Raw genomic sequence first — 27,872 nt, forward strand, 5'->3', positions numbered from 1 at the left:
AGCAAATCCCTGCTTCTTAAACTAAAACCATGCTCTCCATTCACTGATAAACTCCCCCCTCAATTTCTGAAAATTGCTGCTGACTCTGTTGCATATCCTGTATATATCTTAATCAATCACTCCATTCAGGAATCTACTTTACCGGAAATATGGAAATCCTTCTATATCACTCCTCTGCAAAAAAGTGACAACTCTGTTGAACCGTCTAACTATAAACCAACCACTATTCTCTCGCTGCTCTCTAAGATCCTTGAAAAATGTATACATACTCAACTACTGTTCTATATCATTCACGAAAATCTCCTCACCCCCTCGCAACATGGTTTCCGCCCTATACACAGTACCTCAACTGCCTTAGTATCCTTTACTCAAAAGGTTGCAGAAGCTAGGGACAACAGCCTCCTCATCTCCTGTCTATTCCTTGAGCTCTCAAAAGCCTTCGACACTGTGTCTCATCCCATCCTTCTTAACAAACTCAGACCTAAACCTCTCTCCTTCAACTGTTGGCTGGTTCCAGTCCTACCTTACTGGCAGAAAACAAGCATTTAGATGGCAGCATTCTTTCTCACCCTTCCTTACTGTTCAAACAGGAGTACCCCAAGGCTCCATACTTGGACTGCTCCTTTTCAACATTTTTACCAACAATCTTCATTCATCCTGCAGTCTCTCATCTGTAATACAATATGCAGACAACTCTACTCTCTTATCTATCTCCACTACTATCTCTGAACTACACACAATAACACAGAATTCCTTTATCTCTGTTAAAAATGGCTCAGCAATAATCAACTAATTCTTGACCTGAAGAAAACTCAGCTCCTTCTCTTCCTCCCTCACTCAGACACTCTCTCACCTTAAATCCAACTTTTCTCTTTCCTCCCTAGATAGCACCACTATCTCCCCTGCCTCACACACCAAACTCCTTGGGGTAATAATTGATGACCGACTAAGATTTGACTTGCACATACAACAGGCCATCAAAAAACCCACCAAAACTTGGACTACTTTATAGGAACAAAAAATCCCTCACTACTGCCACTAAATGCACACTGATGCAGGCATTTCTATTACCTAGTCTTCTGTTTGCTTCCCCCATCCTTAATATCCAAACTACCTCAATGCAGAAACTGGAACAAACATACAACAAAATTACCAGATTTATTCTAAACCAAACACTCTTGTTGCATCACTGCCTCTCATTAAACAAACTTCAGTGGCAGAAATTTCAGTACCTTCGCCTAAAATTGCAACTCTACACTACCTTTTCCATACTCAACAACCTTCTGCCTGCCCTGCTCTTGCCTCCCATGTTACTCTGTACTCTCCCCCCCCAAACTACTCCGGAATGCTGATTAGCATCTTCTCTCAGTTTACAAACCCAAAATGAATATTGGCAAACTACATTACAAACACTTTCTGTCTCACTAAATTGGAGAAAACTCCTTCTCCATATTAAATCCAACTTTTCCTTTCCTCTGTTTTAAAAAGGAGCTTAAATCCCACCTACTAAACTTGAAATTACGTTGTTGCCTTGACCACACTTAGTCTTAAGTCTGTCCTACTGTATAACATCTTACATCTCCTAACTTTCTTTCTCTGTTTGTAACTTCTGCTTAAACTAACCTCCTAAACCCTCAGCTCTACAATGATAGGCCTACTATAGACCCCTCCTTTCTCTTCCCCTCCCATTCTTCACACTATTTATCTTCCCCCCCCCACTTCCTATCAACGTCTGTACATCTTCCTTCTTTTGAACAACGATTATCTTTTTGTTTTTACTCTTATATGTAGTAAATTTAGACGCCTGCTATCAGTGCAACCCTTAATCTTCATATTTTTTCTTTTGTTTTTTCTCTTTATAATTAATTTCGTATTTGCATTGTAATTTTTAATAACTTTTGTCCTGTATGTTTATCTTTGCTTATGTTTGCTGGGGCTCTTTCCCCTTGGGTCGCCACTGAAAATGGGTTGCTTACTCTCAATGCAATGCAAATAATTAATAACCTTTTATTTTTTACAATTATTTTGTATTGTGATTGCTATTTATTATTTGTATATTGTCACTTTATCTTTACTTATGTTTGCTGGGGCTTTTCCCCTTGTGTCTCCACTGAAAATGGGTTTGCTTGCAAACTCACTTGAACTAACCCGGTTAACAAATGTGAAATAAATAATAAATAAATAACTGTAGTATCATACTGACAAAGCTTGTATATTTCAATCAGCTAATAATCGATTAGCTGTGCTTACTCCGGCAGATGTTGTTGATGTTGATGGGTTGATTCATGCTTATACATATACATACATACATATATATATATATATATATATATATATATATATATATATATATATATATATATATATGGTTTCACTCTAGAATCCTGAAATATCACAATCCTGAACTTCATAATCTGGAAGTGCAAAATCCTGAAAACTCAAAATCCTGAATCCCAAAATACTGAAAACACACAGGATGTATATCCTGACTAGACAACATAAACCATGTGACATTCCACCAAATATAAGCAAGTGTCAAGCCCCCTGCACCCTCCATGTGGGGGTCTGCTGCCCCCCACACCCCCTGTTGCTTAAATATATCAGCTCCACTGGAATATAGTAAGTGTTGTTTTCCTGTGTGTTTTCAGGATTTTGAGTTTTCAAGATTTTGGTCTCAGGATTTTGGTCTTCAGGATTTGGGGCTTTCAGGATTCTGTAGTTCTCCCATATAAAGATATAAATATATATGGTTTACAATCAAAATGTAGTGTTGAGGTTCTGAGATACATATTTATAAAATGTCCACTTATATGTGCATGAATATTACACATACGATGCTTCATCTGCTGTTCTTACTGAATATAACCAACTTCATGGTTACACACCCTTGGGATATGTTATAGTGGGTTCACTACATAATCTCAAAATTTTGAAGTATCGAATTTCAAAATCTTGAGACTACATAGCTGAAACCCCTAAATGCCGAAAGACCAGAACCGCGAAATTCAAAATCCCGAACGTACAACATCCCCCCACAATCAAACATATCATCCTACACTACAGATAAGCAGGGGGCAAGCACCCCCTGCACCCCCCACACCCCCCTACTTAAATATACTATTTCCGAGATCACACAGGCACACACAAGGGAAACTCACACCCATAGATTTTACAGTCCCTCACACACACACACACACACACACACACACACACACACACACACACATATTACATTCACAACACACACTAAAGCCCCTAACCAGCACACTTACACATAGATACTTACCTGAATTCCATCTATCCATCCACAAACTGCAACACCAAAAGCGCTACTTCATTATCTCCGTACATCGTGATTTTAAATTTCAAGCTTTTGGTCTTTTGGTATTTAGGAGTTTTGGCTATGTAGTCTTGAGATTTTGGAAATCGATATTCCAAAATTTCGAGATTATGTAGTGATCCCATTATATTAGGTTGCCTATGGGTGGATGAAGATCAAATTCTTCAGCATTATTTGCCCAAAGTTTAACCACCAAAGATCAGACCTCCTCCATAGGAGTTGTGCTGTCACTGATGTTCTTTTTGTGGGTAATTGCCACCTTCTTTAAATTGGTGCAACTGTGGAGTTGGTATATATATATATATATATATATATATATATATATATATATATATATATATATACATATATATATATATATATATATATATATATATATATATATATAAGTTCAGGGTGTTTTGGGGTCTTGCTATGCACATTATAAGGTGCAAGGAGACTTGCGTCATGCAAAAAAAAAATCACTTAAAATGTGTTTTGACCTGTTTTCAAAGGGTATATTTTTAGGATATTCTGTTCCTCGGCAAGTTGATCTTTGACTACTTATAGTGGAAGTACATTACATTATTTGCATGTTGGAGCTGTTATGAGTTCCGGCATGTAGATCGTGAGACGAATGCCCGTGAGCTACAATGCCAAAAACAGAAGACTGCAGCACTGCTAAACCATAGAGCAGTGCGGCCGAAAGGGAGAAATGCCGTGGGAATACCCATCAGTGTGAAAACTGACAAACAGAGATGATCCCTAAAGCAAGTACGCGGGCTGCCATCCGACAGTGGAAACAGCCATGCAATGGAGCAGAACAAGGCTAACACATACACAAACACAATATGAACTGCAGCATATATTTAGTGCTCCACAAGTCCACACAAAACACAATAAAAAATGCAGCATACCTGTAGTGATCCACAAGTCCACATAAACCCACACAGCAATCATTCCCGTGGTAGCAGACAGTAAAACCCAATGTAGCTGCAGCCGCAGCAGAGTGTATATACATGCGCATTTTCCAAACAGCAAGAACACCACAAGCATCCCTGCAAATACCCCGTAATGGTATATAACAGCACAGACTACATGTGGCTGTCTGTCACTGTAGTGGAAGAGACAGATGAGTTTCAGACTTCTTACCCCTCAGAAAGTACATGCTACCGCAAGACCTGTTAGTGTAACACCAACCAAGCATGTCACAGCATGATGGACACAGTGTCCCTGTGAGTACCACTGTTGGGAATGGCTCCAACACATGTCCAACCCAAACTGGTGGAGAGGCATACCTGCAACAGACAGTAACTGTCCTGCCAGAGCCCCCCTAGTGCAGAACATGACAACCCAGGCAAGCACAGACTACCAAACCAACAGCAGGAAATAAACATTGTAGTAGGGAACACTGTCATGCAGGGGTAGCAACCCATCTCCCAATCCACAGCAGCATGTGTGTATTTCAGGGGCCGCCAAACCCATCCATTGGTCGCTGCAGCTGGGGTACACAAGTATGCAGGCTCATGTAGGCAGACAAGGGTGCAACACAGTGAAACCTCCTTATGTAACCTCTGTCACTGAAACTGAGACTGGGCCCCATACCCTGATTGGCCTGCAGCAACAGCTGGGAGTTAAAGGGGACTGGTGCAGTACACGTAGAACCTGTGTTGCAAGCAAGCTGTGTAGATGCCTACCAGACTACAAGCACTTGTCAACCCCACAGCTGTGTGACCTGCACATAGTGAAACCCTAGCAGACCAGGCAGTCTGAGCAAGGTGGAGTGTAGACAGCTGGACAGGGCCACTGTGGCAGGCAGTGCTACTTCAGAGGGTAAAACACAAGATGGTGTACAGCGGCCACCCCAATGTCTGATAGTGACTTGTACCAGGGTTGTGTCTACATCCTGTTCCCAGCTACACTGGCTGTGATGGATACCGAGAGGCCATCAACAAGTGGCATTACCATGATGGAATCTATGTACCTGTATAGCCCTGGTCAGCTTGGCAACAGATACAGCACAATGCCCAGCCAGCAGGACAAACCATAGCTGGTACTGGAAGGATACCTCTACCATTTGGAGAGTGAAACACCACCTAAACGGTACTGGGCAAGTATCAAGTGGAGAGTAAAGGCCTGCAAAGGTTATGCCATCACTGTTCACCAGGATGAGAGGGAAGAACTGCTGAAATCACTGCCACACCAGCACGGCCCAGATGCAACAACAGCCCAAGTGGCTATACTGCGAGCTGAACTGCGGCAGATGGTGGTAACCGTCAATGACCTGCCAAGCCTGGTAATGCAGAGTGTCCTAGGCACAGCGGATGACAATGTATTACAGGAGATGCCTTGCCGTGCCACCCTGTGGCATAGCATAACCAGGGTATGGCAGAGGGCACCGGCATGCATGACCACAACTCCAGTAACACTTGCAGATATTGATGCCAGCCAGTATCCACTTCGTAGTGGTGGCTTTATCCTCTGTAGAAGGTCTGATATGGATGGGACTGATTCCTTGGTTCTACTTACTACATCTCAAAATCTTACTGACCTGTGCAGGTCTGACATCATTCTTGGAGATGGCACCTTCCCCATATGGGCCAATATATATCACCAGCTGTATGCGTTACATGGATGTATTGGCACCCCCACCTCAGCAAGGATCGCCCCCCCCGGTGTACTCTCTCATGACACGGAAGTCAGAGTCTGCATACAAACAATATGTGGGAGATACTGAAGGGTATGGCCACAGAACAGGGATGCACCTTGGCTCCACAGTATATTATGACTGATTTTGAGAGGGCAGCGATCCATGCCAGCCATAAGACATTCTCTAAGAGTATTCTGAAGGGGTGCCTATTCCATTTTGCACAGATCATTTGGTGCCAGATCCAGCATCACCACCTTGTGGCCCTCTATGGTACGGACTCTACTTTCTCAATTGCCATCCGCAAGCTGATTGCCTTGGCATTCCTACAGCTGGAAGATGTTGTCCCTGCATTCCTGGACATTGTGGCAACTTTACCAGACTGTGCTCAGCCTATTGGCATATTTCTGGACCATCATTCATAGGTTCATAGGTTCATAGGTTCATACTAGGCTATCTGCCCGAGGGCATTTACAAGCCTAGCCCATCGTTTTGTGGCTTAGGCCACCCCTTTAGTATGGGGAACTATACCCATTATTTTTCTGTGCCTCTGTCGAGCAGTGACACTGAGGTAATCCCTGGGGTATATCTGCGATCTCCCATCCATTGGTCAAGATTTCTCTTGAACAAGGCCAGCGAGGTGCTCTGCCTCACATGTACCGGGATTTTGTTCCACAGCATAGGGAGTCTTTGGGTGATGAATCTATCCCTCCAGCACGTCCTATTAATAGCCGTGTCAAGGTTTAAGTCTCCCGCCCTTGTGGCTCTGATGGATCTAGATTTTTGAGGTGAAGCATATTCATCAAATCTGGGTTTGACATGGCCTTGTATGTTAGGCAAAGGTCACCTCTGAGCAAGCTGCGACTGAATAGAGCTGGAGTTCTTTCAGTCGGGCAGCATAGGACAGATTTTGAGACCCTTTATCCTTTTGGTGAGGAACTTTGTGGCCTCTCCAGCTGCTGCAAGTGTCGGGTCAGATACATTCCGAATGGGGCATTGTACTCAATCATTGGTCTGATGAGTGATGAGTAAAGGGAGACTATGACCTCCCTTGATCTAGATGAGAATCCCTTCATGATATGGTGGGCAATGTAGAAGGTCTTCCTAACTACTTTAGCTACATGGGTGTCGAATGACAGACTACTATCAACCTGGGTCCCCAGGTCCCTGATAACTTCTTCTGTGCTCAGTGGATTGCCACCTATTTGGTAGCTAGGGGTAACCTTGTTTTTCCCGAAGGGTATGACTATGCATTTTTTGGCATTTAACTTTAGGCCGTGGCTCTGGCACCAGTTATCCGTTTCTGTGAGACCCTTCTGAAGGATATCTGTGTCAGATGTGTTTTCTACTATGGCGCCCAGTTTGCAGTCATCTGCAAACTTTGTCAGCCATAACCCTCCTGTGTTTGCTTGTACTGGAAAAGTAGATGCCAAACAAGAGTGGGCCCAGGACTGAGCCCTGTGGGACACCACTTGTGACAGGCTTTGAGTCTGACATGGCGCCAGCAGCTCTGACCCTGTGGGTTCTGTCACTCAGCCAGTTTGCAACCCATCTTGTGATGTATGGGTTGACATTTAAGCTGATGAGTTTTTCAATGATACCCGAATGGGGTATTGTATCGAAGGCCTTAGCCAGATCGAGGTAGGCTGTATGGACTGCCTTTCCCTCATCAATGGCTTTGGTGACTGTTTCAAAAAGTCAACCAAGTTTAAAAGGCATGATCTGCCTTTGACAAAGCCAAACTGGGTTGGATCCAAAGTCTGCAAATTCCCTATGTCTTTATTTATGAGGTCCATTATGATCCTCTCCATGGCTTTGCAGATAAGGCTTGTCAAGCTAATGGGCTGGTAATTTCCAGGGTCGGTGGAGGCACCGCCTTTGTGAAGTGGTACCACAGTTGCAGTGCGCCACTCCCTGGGTACGTATCCAGAGGTAAGACTTTGATTAAACAGCTGTCCTAGCTGTGGGTTTAATTCCTCATTGAGTTCATGGAGCACACAGCCGGGGACACCATCAGGTCCCATGGATGCTGTGTTTTTTGCTTTGGAGAGAGCAGTTCTCACTTGGGCGCTGGAGATGTTTGGGGGGCTGCAATCGTTTGGTATAGATATCTCTCCTTTTGGGGGGGGGAGAAGTTTGCACTGAACCTGTCAGCCAGTATGTTGGCAATGTCTGTAGGATCAGTAATCTTCACATCATTTTGAACTAGCTCTGAGCATATCTGGGAGTTTCCTCCAGGTTTCTAACATAGCTAAAGAAGGCCTTATGATTGTCTTTTGAGTCTTTAGCTATTTTTCTCTCGAAATTTGCTTTGGATGATTTTATGAGAGCTCTTAGTTTTTTACTTATAGTGATCAAGGGTGTCTTACCTTTTAAGGATTTTGCTCTATCTTGTAGTAGCTTCCTCCTTTTGTTGTAGAGTTTGTTTATGGCTGGGGTCCACCAGACTGGATGCTTGCCTTTGGTACAAAGAGTCTTTGTTTTGCTTGGGATTGCCTTATCCATGCAGTCCTGCAGGTGCTGGTAGAAGGCATTTGTAAGTTTTACGTGGTCTTTTTACCAACATATCACTCCCCTCTCTACCGGAAATATGGAAATCCTTCTATATCACTCCTCTGCAAAAAAGTGACAACTCTGTTGAACCGTCTAACTATAAATCAACCACTATTCTCTCGCTGCTCTCTAAGATCCTTGAAAAATGTATACATACTCAACTACTGTTCTATATCATTCATGAAAATCTCCTCACCCCCTCGCAACATGGTTTCCGCCCTATACACAGTACCTCAACTGCCTTAGTATCCTTTACTCAAAAGGTTGCAGAAGCTAGGGACAACAGCCTCCTCATCTCCTGTCTATTCCTTGAGCTCTCAAAAGCCTTCGACACTGTGTCTCATCCCATCCTTCTTAACAAACTCAGACCTAAACCTCTCTCCTTCAACTGTTGGCTGGTTCCAGTCCTACCTTACTGGCAGAAAACAAGCATTTAGATGGCAGCAGGCTTTCTCACCCTTCCTTACTGTTCAAACAGGAGTACCCCAAGGCTCCATACTTGGACTGCTCCTTTTCAACATTTTTACCAACAATCTTCATTCATCCTGCAGTCTCTCATCTGTAATACAATATGCAGACAACTCTACTCTCTTATCTATCTCCACTACTATCTCTGAACTACACACAATAACACAGAATTCCTTTATCTCTGTTAAAAATAGCTCAGCAATAATCAACTAATTCTTGACCTGAAGAAAACTCAGCTCCTTCTCTTCCTCCCTCACTCAGACACTCTCTCACCTTAAATCCAACTTTTCTTTTTCCTCCCTAGATAGCACCACTATCTCCCCTGCCTCACACACCAAACTCCTTGGGGTAATAATTGATGACCGACTAAGATTTGACTTGCACATACAACAGGCCATCAAAAAACCCACCAAAACTTGGACTACTTTATAGGAACAAAATCCCTCACTACTGCCACTAAATGCACACTGATGCAGGCATTTCTATTACCTAGTCTTCTGTTTGCTTCCCCCATCCTTAATATCCAAACTACCTCAATGCAGAAACTGGAACAAACATACAACAAAATTACCAGATTTATTCTAAACCAAACACTCTTGTTGCATCACTGCCTCTCATTAAACAAACTTCAGTGGCAGAAATTTCAGTACCTTTGCCTAAAATTGCAACTCTACACTACCTTTTCCATACTCAACAACCTTCTGCCTGCCCTGCTCTTGCCTCCCATGTTACTCTGTACTCTCTCCCCCCCCCAAACTACTCCGGAATGCTGATTAGCATCTTCCCTCAGTTTACAAACCCAAAATGAATATTGGCAAACTACATTACAAACACTTTCTGTCTCACTAAATTGGAGAAAACTCCTTCTCCATATTAAATCCAACTTTTCCTTTCCTATGTTTTAAAAAGGAGCTTAAATCCCACCTACTAAACTTGAAATTACGTTGTTGCCTTGACCACACATAGTCTTAAGTCTGTCCTACTGTATAACATCTTACATCTCCTAACTTTCTTTCTCTGTTTGTAACTTCTGCTTAAACTAACCTCCTAAACCCTCAGCTCTACAATGATAGGCCTACTATAGACCCCTCCTTTCTCTTCCCCTCCCATTCTTCACACTATTTATCTTCCTCCCCACTTCCTATCAACGTCTGTACATCTTCCTTCTTTTGAACAACGATTATCTTTTTGTTTTTACTCTTATATGTAGTAAATTTAGACGCCTGCTATCAGTGCAACCCTTAATCTTCATATTTTTTCTTTTGTTTTTTCTCTTTATAATTAATTTCGTATTTGCATTGTAATTTTTAATAACTTTTGTCCTGTATGTTTATCTTTGCTTATGTTTGCTGGGGCTCTTTCCCCTTGGGTCGCCACTGAAAATGGGTTGCTTACTATCAATGCAATGCAAATAATTAATAACCTTTTCTTTTTTACAATTATTTTGTATTGTGATTGCTATTTAATATTTGTATATTGTCACTTTATCTTTACTTATGTTTGCTGGGGCTTTTCCCCTTGTGTCTCCACTGAAAATGGGTTTGCTTGCAAACTCACTTGAACTAACCCGGTTAACAAATGTGAAATAAATAATAAATAAATAACTGTAGTATCATACTGACAAAGCATGTATATTTCAATCAGCTAATAATCGATTAGCTGTGCTTACTCCGGCAGATGTTGTTGATGTTGATGGGTTGATTCATGCTTATACATATACATACATACATATATATATATATATATATATATATATATATATATATATATATATATATATATATGGTTTCACTCTAGAATCCTGAAATATCACAATCCTGAACTTCATAATCTGGAAGTGCAAAATCCTGAAAACTCAAAATCCTGAATCCCAAAATACTGAAAACACACAGGATGTATATCCTGACTAGACAACATAAACCATGTGACATTCCACCAAATATAAGCAAGTGTCAAGCCCCCTGCACCCTCCATGTGGGGGTCTGCTGCCCCCCCCCCACACCCCCTGTTGCTTAAATATATCAGCTCCACTGGAATATAGTAAGTGTTGTTTTCCTGTGTGTTTTCAGGATTTTGAGTTTTCAGGATTTTGGTCTTCAGGATTTGGGGCATTCAGGATTCTGTAGTTCTCCTATATAAAGATATAAATATATATGGTTTACAATCAAAATGTAGTGTTGAGGTTCTGAGATACATATTTATAAAATGTCCACTTATATGTGCATGAATATTACACATACGATGCTTCATCTGCTGTTCTTACTGAATATAACCAACTTCATGGTTACACACCCTTGTGATATGTTATAGTGGGTTCACTACATAATCTCAAAATTTTGAAGTATCGAATTTCAAAATCTTGAGACTACATAGCTGAAACCCCTAAATGCCGAAAGACCAGAACCGCGAAATTCAAAATCCCGAACGTACAACATCCCCCCACAATCAAACATATCATCCTACACTACAGATAAGCAGGGGGCAAGCCCCCTGCACCCCACCCCCTACTTAAATATACTATTTCCGAGATCACACAGGCACACACAAGGGAAACTCACACCCACAGATTTTACAGTCCCTCACACACACACACACACACACACACACACACACACACACACATATTACATTCACAACACACACTAAAGCCCCTAACCAGCACACTTACACATAGATACTTACCTGAATTCCATCTATCCATCCACAAACTGCAACACCAAAAGCGCTACTTTATTATCTCTGTACATCGTGATTTTAAATTTCAAGCTTTTGGTCTTTTGGTATTTAGGAGTTTTGGCTATGTAGTCTTGAGATTTTGGAAATCGATATTCCAAAATTTCGAGATTATGTAGTGATCCCATTATATTAGGTTGCCTATGGGTGGATGAAGATCAAATTCTTCAGCATTATTTGTCTAAAGTTTAACCACCAAAGATCAGACCTCCTCCATAGGAGTTGTGCTGTCACTGATGTTCTTTTTGGGGGTAATTGCCACCTTCTTTAAATTGGTGCAACTGTGGAGTTGGTATATATATATATATATATATATATATATATATATATATATATATATATATATATATATATATATATATAAGTTCAGGGTGTTATGGGGTCTTGCTATGCACATTATAAGGTGCAAGGAGACTTGTGTCATGCAAAAAAAAATCACTTAAAATGTGTTTTGACCTGTTTTCAAAGGGTATATTTTTAGGATATTCTGTTCCTCGGCAAGTTGATTTTTGACTACTTATAGTGGAAGTACATTACATTATTTGCATGTTGGAGCTGTTATGGGTTCCGGCATGCAGATCGTGAGACGAATGCCCGCGAGGTACAATGCGAAAAACAGAAGACTGCAGCACTGCTAGACCATAGAGCAGTGCAGCCGAAAGGGAGAAATGCCGTGGGAATACCCATCAGTGTGAAAATCGACAAACAGAGATGATCCCTAAAGCAAGTACGCGGGCTGCCATCCGACAGTGGAAACAGCCATGCAATAGAGCAGAACAAGGCTAACACATACACAAACACAATATGAACTGCAGCATATATTTAGTGCTCCACAAGTCCACACAAAACACAATAAAAAATGCAGCATACCTGTAGTGATCCACAAGTCCACATAAACCCACACAGCAATCATTCTCGTGGTAGCAGACAGTAAAACCCAATGTAGCTGCAGCCGCAGCAGAGTGTATATACATGCGCATTTTCCAAACAGCAAGAACACCACAAGCATCCCTGCAAATACCCCGTAATGGTATATAATAGCACAGACTACATGTGGCTGTCCGTCACTGTAGTGGAAGAGACAGATGAGTTTCAGACTTCTTACCCCTCAGAAAGTACATGCTACCACAAGACCTGTTAGTGTAACACCAAACAAGCATGTCACAGCATGATGGACACAGTGTCCCTGTGAGTACCACTGTTGGGAATGGCTCCAACACATGTCCAACCCAAAGTGGTAGAGAGGCATACCTGCAATAGACAGTAACTGTCCTGCCAGAGCCCCCCTAGTGCAGAACATGACAACCCAGGCAAGCACAGACTACCAAACCAACAGCAGGAAATAAACATTGTAGTAGGGAACACTGTCATGCAGGGGTAGCAACCCATCTCCCAATCCACAGCAGCATGTGTGTATTTCAGGGGCCGCCAAACCCATCCATTGGTCGCTGCAGCTGGGGTACACAAGTATGCAGGCCCATGTAGGCAGACAAGGGTGCAACACAGTGAAACCTCCTTATGTAACCTCTGTCACTGAAACTGAGACTGGGCCCCATACACTGATTGGCCTGCAGCAACAGCTGGGAGTTAAAGGGGAATGGTGCAGTACACGTAGTACCTGTGTTGCAAGCAAGCTGTGTAGATGCCTACCAGACTACAAGCACTTGTCAACCCCACAGCTGTGTGACCTGCACATAGTGAAACCCTAGCAGACCAGGCAGTCTGAGCAAGGTGGAGTGTAGACAGCTGGACAGGGCCACTGTGGCAGGCAGTGCTACTTCAGAGGGTAAAACACAAGATGGTGTACAGCAGCCACCCCAATGTCTGATAGTGACTTGTACCACGGTCGTGTCTACATCCTGTTCCCAGCTACACTGGCTGTGATGGATACCGAGAGGCCATCAACAAGTGGCATTACCATGATGGAATCTATGTACCTGTATAGCCCTGGTCAGCTTGGCAACAGATACAGCACAATGCCCAGCCAGCAGGACAAACCATAGCTGGTACTGGAAGGATACCTCTACCATTTGGAGAGTGAAGCACCACCTAAATGGTACTGGGCAAGTATCAAGTGGAGAGTAAAGGCCTGCAAAGGTTATGCCATTACTGTTCACCAGGATGAGAGGGAAGAACTGCTGAAATCACTGCCCCACCAGCACGGCCCAGATGCAACAACAACCCAAGTGGCTATACTGCGAGCTGAACTGCGGCAGAGGGTGGTATCTGGCAATGACCTGCCAAGCCTGGTAATGAAGAGTGTCCTAGGCACAGCGGATGACAATGTATTACAGGAGATGCCTTGCCGTGCCACCCTGTGGCATAGCATAACCAGGGTATGGCAGGGGGCACCGGCATGCATGACCACAACTCCAGTACCACTTGCAGATATTGATGCCAGCCAGTATCCACTTCGTAGTGGTGGCTTTATCCTCTGTAGAAGGTCTGATATGGATGGGACTGATTCCTTGGTTCTACTTACTACATCTCAAAATCTTACTGACCTGTGTAGGTCTGACATCATTCTTGGGGATGGCACCTTCCCCACATGGGCCAATATATATCACCAGCTGTATGCGTTACATGGATGTATTGGCACCCCCACCTCAGCAAGGATCACCCCCCCTGGTGTACTCTCTCATGACACGGAAGTCAGAGTCTGCATACAAACAATATGTGGGAGATACTGAAGGGTATGGCCACAGAACAGGGATGCACCTTGGCTCCACAGTATATTATGACTGATTTTGAGAGGGCAGCGATCCATGCCAGCCGTAAGACATTCTCTAAGAGTATTCTGAAGGGGTGCCTATTCCATTTTGCACAGATCATTTGGTACCAGATCCAGCATCACCACCTTGTGGCCCTCTATGGTACGGACACTACTTTCTCAATTGCCATCCGCAAGCTGATTGCCTTGGCATTCCTACAGCTGGAAGATGTTGTCCCTGCATTCCTGGACATTGTGGCAACTTTACCAGACTGAGCTCAGCCTATTGGCATATTTCTGGACCATCATTATGTGCGAGGCCGACCACAGAAGTATGCATCCCACTGCTCAGCACAGCAACAACTGCCATCATCCTACTCTTTGAGGTGTTGGAATGTGTGTGATGTCTCTGACATGGATTTCCCATGGACTAATAACCAGGTGGAGGCATGGCATCGTCGGCTGAAGGTGTTACTGGGACGCCCTACAATGCAGCTGACCGACCTTCTGTCTGTTCTGCAACAGGAACAGAATCTGACAGATACCCGACAGGAGTCTCTTTTGAGGGGGATGCCTGTGACACAGCGTAGGAAGGCTATTGTTGTAAGGGAGCATCCCCTAAAGTACATCTTGCAACATAAGTGTGACTACAGTGATGTGCTGGATTTCCTCTGTGCTGTGGCACATTTCTACAAGTTGTGATTATATTTGGGTTTAGTATGGACCAAGCACTACACACATCACTTTACATATTGTGTTAATAAAGGCTTTGCCAACAGCACACAGGTTTCACGTTACCACTTTCATGCCCACTTGACATCCTATGCCAGCCACATGTTCCAATGACGGTTGCGCATGGTGGCTTCTGGGGGGTGCAGAGTGTATCACTATGGGGGTTTGTGTCTGTCACCTGTGGTTAGGGTGCAGGGAGTTCCTCTATTCCCACAGGGAATTGTCCGCAGGCATTTGTCACTGTAGCTAAACTGTCATCCTGCCATGTGTCCACATCCAGCTGTCTCACAGGGGGGGTGTCGCACCGCCTAGGCACCTGAACCCAGCTGTTATATATACAGGAATACAAATGTAATTAAGAAGGTCAATACAGTTGTTCAGTTTAAGAAATTAGCAAGTTATACAGAGAGTTATTCAGAATTTTTACAAGGATAGCACTTTTGGTACATGGGTATTTACAAAAACTATATTTCCAAGTTTGTTTCTAAGTTTCCTGCTCTTGACTAATTAGTTAGTTAGAGTTATGTTGTAATAGAGCATTGACAGTGGTTAGCCAGGGGTTAGGGAGCATAGCCAGGAGTTAGGTAGTTTTTGAGAAGTATTTTGAATTGTGAGTGGCTAGTGGTTCTTATGATATGTTGGGGGATGGAGTTCCACGTTTTGGAAATCTAATTAGAGTATAGGGAGCCAGCATGGTAGTTGTTAGGTTTTTTTACTTGTAGTAGAAATTTGAGGATCTTAGCTGTCTCTTGCTAGTTTGAGATTGAAGAATGTTACAGAGTGCTGGGCATTTTTCTGGCTGGTATATTAAGCCATGGGATGTGGTTAGTTGTGTGATAGGAGGCTGAGTAGTTCAAGCCAATTTAGCTGGTTCAAGGTAACACAGTGGTGGTTTTATATGGGGAGTTATTTTCAAATTTGATAATTTTATTGTAGCAGGCTTCTAGTTTAGATTGATCTGTTTTTTTTTCAGGTTGTTGAAAATGTTAGAAGTGTAAAGGAGGGTAGAGAGTAGATGTGTCCTGGCCATGGATTGTCTTGTAGAGTCGGTGAGGTTTGATTTAATTCTTTATAAAGAGCGTTTAATATGGAATTTTTTAATAGTGAGAGATAGGTGTTTGTCAAATTTCAAATTGCTGTTTATAGTGACAACAAGTAGCTTAGTTTGTGTGACTTGTTCTATTTTAGTGTTATCAGCTGAGTATATTTGGAAGGGAGATCAAGTCAGGGGTTTTATTGTTTGAGAAGATTATAAGTTTAGTTTTTTTTGGGGGGGTTAGGATTAGCTGGTAGTCTGAGAGCCATGATTCTACTGCTGTGAAAGAGAGCTGGGATGTTTTTTGCAGGGAAGTTAGAGAGGGAGCTGTGCAGATGAGTGTAGAGTCATCTCCATACTGTATGATTGTGGCAAGGTTAGTAGCAGAATGTAGTTTATTGGTAAATATGGTAAACAGTAGTGGACCTAGGATGGAGCCCTGTGGTACTCCTGGTGTGACTGGTAGTAGTGGGGAGAGTTCACTTTGCAATTTTACATCTTGTTGTCAGTCTGTTAGGTAGTTATGGAACCATGTAACAGTAGATTTGTTAGATTCAGTGACTGAAGTTCGATTAGAAGTCTTTGATGAGGGACAGTGTCAAGTGCTTTTGACATTTCTAGGAAAATCGAGGAAATTAGTTGACCATTATTTTTGAACTGGTTAATGGTATCAGTACAGTGTAAAAGAGCTGTGGTAGTACTGTGGTGTGGTCAGAAGTCATGTTGGGTATTGGTGAGAAGGTTATTGGATAGAAGGTGTTTCATGAGTTGGGAGTGGATGCATTTTTCTAGGATTTTGGATAGGGGTGATAAGATAGCAATTGGTCTGTAGTTACAGATATTTGTGGAGGTACCTCTTTTGTGAAGTGGTATGATGTAGGAGATTTAAAAAAATTTAGCAATGTACTGTTCTTTTATTGAGAGATTTATCAGGATGGCTACTGGATAGGCTAAGGTGCTAGAAGCTATCTTGAGCGATTCGGTGTGCAGGTTAGCTGCAGCTAGGGAGGTTGGTTTATGTTTTATTAGCATCTTTTTTATGGTACTGGTTTGGATGGGATTAAATGAGAAGGCATCAGGAGTTGTGTTAGGAGCTACAGGGATGGTTGGGGGTATGTTACTGGAGGTCTTGGTTATGTTTAGGATGGAATTTAAGAAATAGCTATTGAATCAAGTAGATATACTATCTGTCGTAGTTATATTGTGGGTGTTGGGGTTGAAGAATGACCTGGATGCAAGAGTTGATTTATTGTCGGTAATAGTCTAGGGTGGCCTGGTTTTTGTTTGTTTGGTATTGGGCCCATGCTTTGTCCCTGGGTCTAAGAAGCTGTTTTGTTTCCTTGGTTAGCCAATGAGCATATTTTGTTTTTGTTCTAATAGTTCTGGAAGGTGCTTGGGTGTTCAGTATATTTAGGAAAGTGCTGTTAAAATATTATACAGCTGAGCCTATTGGAAGTTTGGTCAATGAGGTCCAGTCACATTGTTGGAGGGTAGATATGAATGTTTGAGGACAAAAGTTTTTCTTGTTACGGATTTTTTTATATGTTATGGATTTGTTGGGGTTTTGTTTTTTTTTTTTCTAAGTAAATGGGTAGGTGAGTAGTTGCTTATGCTTATTGGGAAGCAACCTGATTGAATGGCTAGTGATGGTTTATTAGCTAAACTCCAGTCTAGTATAAAGTGCCTCTTGGTTTTTTTGTTTTTTGTTTTTTTTTGTTCTGGTTGGAGTTAGTATCAGCTGGGATAAGCCATGCAGGTTTATAAAATCTGAGGGCTTATCTGAGGTAAAGGTTTGCCAGTCTGAATTAAAGTCTCCCATAGCTATTGTTTCTTGTGCATAAGTTAAGGATAGCCAGTGAAGGGAGTCCTCAGTAATGTTGGGATTATTTCTAGGTGGGATGTACACAGCTATAATTATGATGAATTTATTGGGGTTTATTTCTAGTCTAGTGAAAAGCATTTCAGTATTATTTAATTCTGGTGGGTTTGGATTTACTTTTTCAATTTTTAGGGCATTTTTATAGATAACAGCTATGCCTCCACCACATTTGTTTAGTCTATCCTGCTTATGTATACTGTAGCCAGGGGGAAGGATTTCTTTATTATGTACCTTAGGTTTTAGCCAGGTTTCAGTAATGACAGCTATGTCTGGAGAGTAGAGTACTAGGGATGCATATAATTGTTGTATTTTATTTGTTAAGCTCCTAAGGTTCATGTTTAGGAGTAGGAGGTTGGAAATGCTGTAGGTTTGGTTGGAAGTATTTGTGGCATTGTCTGTGTATGGTGCATGTGGTCTATATTGGGTTGAATTAGGACCTGGGTTTGGGTGGACATCTCCACTCAGCTTAATGTTTGATTTTAAGTGTACTGAGGGATTTGGATATTTGGGGATCAGGCACCTGGCCAGCATGGCATTTCTCTGTGGTACATTTGGTAGGGGACACATCTGAAATGACATTCAGCTGCAGAGAAATATGGCATTTTGTGAATTTCCTTGGAGGCAAAGTGAAGCACGTGCTACCTTGCCCACAGCTTTAAAAACTAAGTGCAAGGGGGCAGAAGAACTAATGAGTGTTGTGCTCAGTGTACAGCACATGCTTATGTAACTACAACATGTAGATATGTGCTTCAGCATGGAGAATATCCTGCATGCTACTGTAGTCACATTTAGGCTGCAGTATACATTTTAGGTAATGTTCTTTAGATACTGTGAAAGGGGTACTGGTTCACACGCACCACTTATAAAGGTGCTGCCAACTGTGCACTGCATTTTTACTGCCACTGACATGCCCACCTGTCAGGCTGTTGCTGATGCCTGCCATATTGCCTGCTGTCTTATGTTGCCTTGCTGGCCATGGACATTATTTTTCCCCTGTGTATTTGGTTATTGAAGCTGTGGGCATGGCACTGCATTCTTCTGTTTGGCAACAGGGAATTCACAATAGCTGTAGGTCTCTGCAGCTAAATTTCATTTCATCCATGTGCTCTCAGCCAAATGTATCACAGGGAAATGTCACGCTTGCTAAGTGCCTGAACCCGGATATCTGTGCATTAGTTTGGTGTATTTGCAAAGTAATTGGGCTGTAGTATTTTGATGTAAGTATCTGTATGAAAATAGTTGTGTTTGTAGTATAGAGACTTGGTGCTATTGGGAAGTATAGTTCTTTAGTATGTAGGGAAAAGGGGTTTGGTGTGGTGGGTGCGGTGTAGGTGGTTAGAGGGTGGTCCTGGTAGGATGTTAGTGTGGATAGTGTAGAGAGGAGAATTATAAGAGTTATGTGAAAGAGAATCATAGTGGGAAGACTAGGATTGTGAGTTGATAGAGGTATTATATGGGATATGTATAATGCCGGAAGAGGTATTAGCTGTTGGCTGTAGTGTTTTAGGTTAATATGAGTTGGAAGTGGATTCGTTACTTAGGTAGGAGGTGGAATAGTGAGAGGAAGGGGTGGAAGAGTAAGGTTAATGAGGTGGGTGGTATTAGGTTGGTGGGAGGGGAGTTATTAGAAGGGTTTTACTGGTTGATTGTAAGTGATGGGAGTGATTTGTTTAGGTTAAATTTACAGGTACTGGGGGCGAAAGGAGCAGGCCAGACCTGGTTGCAGCAGCACAGTTCAAGAAAAAAAAAAATCAGTAAACACTTTATTATTTAATAAACAAGTATAGAGATACCAAGCTCCGATAAGAAAGCCAAAGAAAGATATGATTCAGTAAAAGTGGTTAGAAGACACTGACTTGGGTGCTATAGTATAGAAGAAAAAAAATACAGTGAAGTCTGTAAGTAATCCTTGTTAAGCTTCCCTATTACGTCATTGAAACCTTAGGTTATCAAACATCTAAAGGTCAAACACAAAATGTTGAAGTCTGAAAATTGTGAACGGCCATTTCCACACAGGGAAACAAGTCATTTGGCCATTACACAGATTTTGTTCTTTCTCTGCTGTAGAGCAGTCTTGGAGTTGGTATATTTAGTTAGGGTGGAGTGTAGAGGGCACAGCCCCCCACATCGGGGGTGTGATGGGCAAAGCCCCCACTTCAATTCCGTTTAAAACTTTTCTTTTTTATTTAGCCAATGGCATTGATTCCCTGTGTGAAAATGGCCGTTTTAGATTTGAAGGGTTTGACATTTAGTGATCAACCTTTAGGTGTTCCATAACTTAAGGTTTTGATCACGTAATATAGACCCCATTGTTAATGGCTACGGAGGATAAAAAAGAAGAGAGTAGAATGGAGGGAGTCTCATGGAGTCCTGGTGATGTACTTTAGTTACTAAAGGGGTTTCAGGTGTTACTTTATAGCTTAGCTTTTCCAATGTACATTAGTTGGAGGATTTGCAATCTCTGATGGGTCCATGAAAGCAATTTTGGATGGCAGAGGTGTTTTTGTTGCAGTTTGCAGGAAGATTTATTTGGTACACATGCTTCAGATTTAACACATAGGAAAAGAGGGGAGAGAGGGAGATAAGTCAAGTTTGGAGTAGATACAACTAAGGAAGTCTGATTTAAGAAGTGCAATAACAAGGGTAAGAAGAGAGGGGAACGAAGGAGGTGGAGATTAAAGGGTAGTACCAGTGAGTGGAGGAAAAGATGTACACTGATAGCAGTAGTTTAGTGGTCTAGGTTGTTAAGATTGTCAGAAAAATGTTCAGGGTATAAGGGGAAATAAGCAAAGTAAGAGACTGTGATAGGTAGAGTACAGAAGTGAACCAGAAAAGGAGTTAATAGATTAAACATGTTCAATATAGCATCATTTGTAACATTTCAGTATTAGGCTAGACAGTCGTACAGTGCAGATGAGTGATGTGACGAGTAGCACACTGCAGTATACGATACTTATTTCATTTTGTAAATACCAGGTAGTTGGCAGTTTGCTCAGCGAATAATTACTTGCGAGAAACTTAGTCAATTCTATAAACAGCAAAAAACAAACAATAATGTTTACTAGCTAATCACTAGTAGTGCTCCATCCCCCACCAACGGCATCACCCCAGATGGTGAACATATCTCGAACATCCCTTCTCTGAACAATTGAAATAAGTGCATGTTGTTTTCCAAGTAGCACTGATCTGCTGGTAAAGTAATATGTACGTATAAAGAGACGTCTTCAGACAAGAAGCAGCTTTGAGTCCTACTTTCATTATTAACCATCTTTCTTTTTTTTAAAAAACATTTTTAGAAGATTTTTCTAAACAAATTGATCATGACAATAATTGTATTTAGAAATTTGTGAGTATAATAAAAAAACAGTATTTAACCATCTTTCTGTTGTATAATACCACAAAGGATTTTTCCACCACTATATTCTTTTGAAGAATGTGGTACTTCAACAGGGACACTGCTATTATTTTCCTGTAAACCATGAGTTTTTAACTGGTGAGGTTTTTCTCCGAGGTTTTTTTTTTAAGTTCGTTCTCCAACCACGGAGAAGGGGATTTACCTCCAGCAGTTGTTTGGAAGGCAGTATTTGTTTGGTTTTCTTTTGAAATCAGCATGTCTGTGCTATGACTATATTTGCATTGCTAGTATATTTGTGCATTTAAACATGTTAGGAAAGTGACATCCTGGTCAAATTATTAATGTAACTGTTTTTAATTTATTCATGCATATGATAACTTGGTGTCACTAGTGCTCATGCTCTTTTATTTTATATTTTCACATACTAAATATTACATCGTAAACAAACCATGGAACTGTTTAAAACCAGAAAATAACTAGAAAATGGAAAAAAGTAAAGCCAAGGACTACAAATGTATAGTATATTAAACTCTTTCATCTCGAGCGCAGAGAGACCGCACAGTCTCTGATTGGTTAAAAGAATGACATCATCCCTCCTAATACCTGTACATAATACTTCAATATTTTCTGGTGGCTTTTTATGACACTCTTCTCTTGATTTTTATGATTTTTGTCCTTTTTGATCTAGAATTATATTTTTATTGTTTGTCTGTGTGTATACAAATGTTTAAAAAGTATAGTGCATTTCTTTCAATGGTTTAAGAGGTCACTTTATGGCTAGCAGGAATTAAGAGGGATGATGTCATTCTTTTAACCAATCAGAGACGGTGCAGTAGCTATTTAAACTGTTTATTTAATGAAGTCTTTCATTCTGATGAAGTCTCTGCACTCAAGACGAAAGCGCTTAATAAGCTATACATTTGTAGTCCTTGGCTTGGTTTTTGCCCATTTCCTATTTATTTTCAAATATTACATGTGTCAGAAATAATCATAAATAAGTAATTTTGTCTTTTGTAAATGAATGGTGCAATTATACCTTCAGAAAATATTTCTCTGGGTCTACTGCAAGTGCTTTGAGTCCTGCTGTCTCACTGCCTCGGACTTAGACAGTTTTTTGTAAGTTTCATGGATTGCAACTCATTCTTGACCTCACCTGCATGTTTGGGCAAGGTGCACCAACCATGCAGAGGGAGTGGAGATTCTGCATCTCATCCAAACACAGTAGCTGAGTTCAAGCAAGGACTGTGCAGCTACCATGGGGAGGGAGTGGAAGCTAATGGGAGTATTGATGCTACAGTACAGCACAAGGGGCATGCTACACTTCTGAGTGTGCCATTCCTTGGATGACATGTAAAACTGAGGCCAAATCCAAATGAGCTGACGGTTGTTCGGGTGAACATATAAGACCGCATGGCACTTATTAAGACGAGTAGGAGAATTTTGTTAGTGATCTGGCTATTTTTAACCTATAAGAATACAACATCTAATTCTCTTGTACAAAGTTTTCCTATCTACCATGTCTTCTGTACTTGTCCTCTGACATTTATGGCCTGTTATTATCCCCTTCTGTCCTATTATCCTGCCACTTATACCTTCTTGCTATATTCTCTTACCCCCCTTCTGTATGCTCCCTTTTCTAATGTTTACACGTCTTCTTTTCCTTTCTCTTCCCCTGCCTGCTAGCTCTATCATTTATGATTTATTGCATTCTGCATACCGAAGTGCAGGATTTACCAAATTATTTAAAGTCAGTTCTTTTTATTTATGACAGACACTTTATGTGCATTAGTTAATTTCAGGTTTGATACTGTTTCATAATCAAAGAACATCAGAAAACAAAATTGTGAACAAATAATAAGGCACTCAGAATTTAAAACTGTAATATAGACTAGTGGTGATGATAATGAATAAGTTATAACAATAACTGTTTGATTATATTAAATTAACTTATAAAAATATATCAAATTATTCAATGCTGGCTATAAAATTTAAAGTAGAAAATGTTGCCGCCTCCTGGCAGCCTGTCATTCATGGGCTCTTTTCCAGATGAGCAGTCCATTTATTCTCACTGGGGTAAAATCCAAACATGGGAGCATAACAACCAGACATCCACCAGGGATTTTCCTTGATAACTTTAATCTCTCCCCAACAAATGATGAGGGTGTTTGACGCTAGGGCCTGCTAATCCTCCTTCTTTGAGCATACACATTCCCACACATAGGCCTTGAAGGCTACTGTGGAAAGTGGCTTGGCAGATCAAAGTGAGTGGCCCCAGCACAAATTTCCAGTAGATGATACCATTGCAGTGGAACAGACTGTCTCTCTCACCTCAAGATGGGTGAGACACTGTTGCCGATTCACTGCCATTCTCATTCCCCCAAATCCTTCAACACCTAAGTTGTTAAATTTGCATGAGCACGTCTGCATGTGTGCAACCTCCTGATGGATGTGCTCACAGCTCATGCAGCACAGAGCTGGCCAGAGCCATTTGTTGCATAACTACAGTGAACCTTTAAGCTGCCTTTGTCCCCCAGGATGTGCAAACCAACACTGGTCACTCAATCCCATCCTGCTCCTGCACCAGCATCTTCAATGTCCATGCAGCTAATCGACCATACATCATCTGGGGTGTAGTATGATCTTTATCCCCCTGCATCATGGGGCCATTCATTTTTTCATAATCTTGAATTAAACTATAATTACAATGGATTGCTTCTAGAGTATGCTCTAGATACTGTCACTGCTTAACCATTAGAATACAAACAAGTTGCAGAGACTCAGGTAAAGCTCATCCTCGTCTTTCTTTTTTCATACTTCTCTGTTCTCATTTCATATGCAGAACTGCCATTCTCCAGACAGGAAAACTTCATTCCTCAACTGCCAATCCTCTCCTGGTAGCACTGCACATGAATTCTTATTACAGACATGTTTACGCTATTGCAGTTTCTATGCTTTGAGGCATCCATCAGCTTCATTCAGACAGATCTATACTACACAGCAGATTAAGGTATTCACTGAGTAATACCACTGGATCATTATGAATGCTAGCTTGGTATCACACAATGCACTCTGCATAGGCAAGATCCTATGCTAGCCCGTTATCCTAATATATCCAGTCACTCATGCTGTGATACAATCTTAACTTGTCCTTTGATCCAGCCTCTTCTCATTTTATCCCTCTACTTGTACATTGAAATCATTCTGTCCTGTCTCCCACTGCCATTTTCTGCTTTTTTAATCCCTGTTATCTTAGGTTACATTCATAGATGTGTATATGAAGTGAAGCAGGACTGGTATGCAGTGCACCTGTAAAACAAGCTCATTGTGATTTTTAAAACTGCATTCTCAATAAAGTATATATCAGATTTTGAATGACTGCTTATGCATAGTACACTAGGCACAAAGTATTAAAGCAAAGCATCACCATCCCAGTTGTACACCGTTCAAGAAGCCAATACCACTGGTTAACTGGATGTTACCAATAGCTTAACCTATGGAACAGGCACTACATACTTACCCATGATATTATGTTTTTAATGCAGTAACCCCTCTTCTCTACTAGTATGCTGCTCATTATACTGTGTTTAGAAAGACAGTAACATATTTATAATAAGTAAATTAATAAATAAATAAACCACCAACTAAGTTGTATAGTAGAAACAAGCCAGCTGGTAACAGAGTTCCCTACAGTGCAGGTAGGCTTGCTTTTGCATTCAAACTTATCCCACCCTCATGCAGTGATCCTGGTGAGCTCCTGCCAATGAGAAATTACATAGCACTACATTATATAATATAGTAATGAAACCTGGTCCACTGACATGCCAGTCAGTATAATTCTGTATGTGTTACCATCTTTCCTGATGTTGGACTTCAGGGATGGGGTAAGCAGTTTTAATTAAAAGCAGTCTGCACTAAAGTTGCTACACACACATCTACTTGGGAAGGCAAAGTGTACATAGTTACCTGGTGAGGCAAACTGTGCCTTAATTAATGGCTTTATATCTCTGTTCTGTGTAATAATATCAAGCTACCCCTACACATGGCTATTTGGTAAGGCAGACTGCACCTTAAGTAAATACTATACTTCATTCAACTGTGCTTCGTAGCAGTATCAGGACATGCACAGTCATTAGGAAGATGAAGTTTACCTTAACTAACTGCCTTGTACCTCTGTGTACATTACTGTCTGTATCTCTATAAATCTTTGTGTATATACACACATACACACACACACACACACACACACACACACACACACACACACACACACACACACACACACACACACACACACACACACACACACAAGCACGTGTGCCTAAATATATGTATATAGATATATATGTATGTATGTATGTATGTATGACATGTATATGTTTTATTTTTTATATATCTCTACACATTTTTTCTAAATATTAACATTGTATATTTTTCATATAAGTTTTACCTTTTAATTTTTAATAACTTAATTATTATTGTCTCAAAAATGTGTTTCTATTCTTACAGTTCATATGTGGAGCTTTTCTCTTTTTCTTCTGTTGTAAATGAACTTTGTCTAGTTCGAAATTCCCATATGCGAATAAATAAATAATCTCTGTATTGTTATACCTGCTCCATTTACAACAGGCTACAATTTATGCCCTATAATAACAAAGTAAAATTCTTTTACCTGTCCTTTGTTCACAAACACCTTTATTATAACTAATACCCTGCCTTTACCTCATTTTGTCATGCTATATTAAAAGCAGATCACTTTTTAATTCACTAACAAATCTGTTGTCTAATGTATAAAACTAAAAACTAAAAAATAAAAAAAGGAGAGAGGATATGAAGTACTTCTTTACCAGTCGTATAAAATGCAGTACCTGCAAAATATGAACAATGTCTAAATATACTTGCTTTTAAAATGTGCAAATCCTTTCTCAGTAGTATTCCATCGTGTCTTAAGTGTGCAACCACATAAGTAATAACATTACCATGTACTCTACCTTTAGTTAATAATATCTGCTTTAGAACCTAAAATACTTTGGATATCTCCCTGCTGGTTATTTCAAGTCCTGCTAATATTTTTCCCCACTACATTTTCTCAAAATGAGCCTAGTTTTTACAGTTCTCATAAATCTACTCTTACATTTTTCCTTTCTTTTCTCACATATTGTCTTTTCCTTCAGATAATCTAGAGACAGCTTTGCATACCTTTACAAAACTCAAACTGCTTTCCACTTATTTGCCTTGATGTAATACAGATCACCTGAGCCAGACTGCTGAGAAAGTTACATTTAGCAAATCTGGTTTTAAATGGAAGACATGAATATACATATACAGTAGAATGTATGCAATGTACATGAAACAAGAAAAATGTATGTACAGTGATTACTGATTTCCAGTATGATCTTGTATACATGTGTACACATTACTAATTGTGTAACTTTAATTCCCTACTTGAATTGATCTTATGTATTAGCATATTATTAATCTTATAGTTTGTCTTTTTTTTTCTTTGCCTAACTGGACCAACCCTATTAATAAAATGCAAATGCATATTTCATATATCATTTTATATATATTTCATTTTACATAGATGAATAGATAGATATAGATATAGGTATACATAGATATAGATGTGTATATAGATGTGTAGGTGTATAGTTATATAGTTACCTAAATACATATAAGTATTCATATCCATCCTTAACCTTTTTTTCCATTTTGCGCATGGGGAAGGGGTGTCAATTCAGCAGTGACAATCATCTCGAGCCAAGGTTTACACTACGGGGTATCTAGCCCTGCCTATGTAATTAATCTTTTACTTTCTTGTTCTTTTATGCTGCTGCTGTAATACTCTAAGGAGGTAGCATACTGTTTTGATTATCTGTGTAGACCTCTAAACAACATAGATTACTGAAATTATTCATATTTGACATAATAAAAGGTTAAAGGTTTACATACCTGGTTCAGGGTGCAGAATGAGGACAATTGCAAAGAGCAACACCACAGCCTTCAGCATTTTGATCTGGGGACTCAGCGATACAACTGATTTCTGTTTCTCTAGACCCTGTATAACCACTGTATTTATAGTCCTTTCCAACAGTTTAGCACACATGTCATGTGCATATTACTTTAGTTACCTTGCAGCATCCGTGGTTTCATAAGAGAACTGGATGAACTAATTTTATCTGGCAATTTTATTGCAAAAGTGTAGCTGCCACATGCATTCTTTTTTGTAACAATTACATGACCTTTTTCCTTTTTTCTCCATTTTAGGATGATTCTTAGCTTTGTTTTGTTATTTTCATGTTTCTCACATTTTCTGCATTCATTGCATTTAGCAGGTAATATATCTATTTGAATATATGAAGCTTCATAGCAAGGCAGTCAGATGTTACAAAGGAGGCATGCATTATATGTGTATGATATTTATTATTCACTACTTTGACGAG

General features: G+C 40.6%; 1 protein-coding gene across 1 annotated transcript in view; it reads right to left on the reverse strand.

Moving 5' to 3' along the window:
- The window catches only part of LOC122807955 (gallinacin-13-like), a 36,435-nt gene extending 8,885 nt beyond the window's left edge, over positions 1-27,550 (reverse strand). The window contains exon 1 of the mRNA XM_044078990.1: positions 27,382-27,550. Coding sequence (XP_043934925.1) covers positions 27,382-27,535 — 154 coding nt within the window. The 5' untranslated portion in view covers positions 27,536-27,550. The remainder of the gene's footprint in view (positions 1-27,381) is intronic.
- Between the last annotated feature and the right edge of the window lie 322 nt (positions 27,551-27,872).

This window comes from Protopterus annectens, chromosome 1.part1 (assembly GCF_019279795.1).
Source record: "Protopterus annectens isolate FY-2018-M chromosome 1.part1, PAN1.0, whole genome shotgun sequence".
In the NCBI taxonomy this organism is placed as follows: Eukaryota; Metazoa; Chordata; order Ceratodontiformes; family Protopteridae; genus Protopterus; species Protopterus annectens.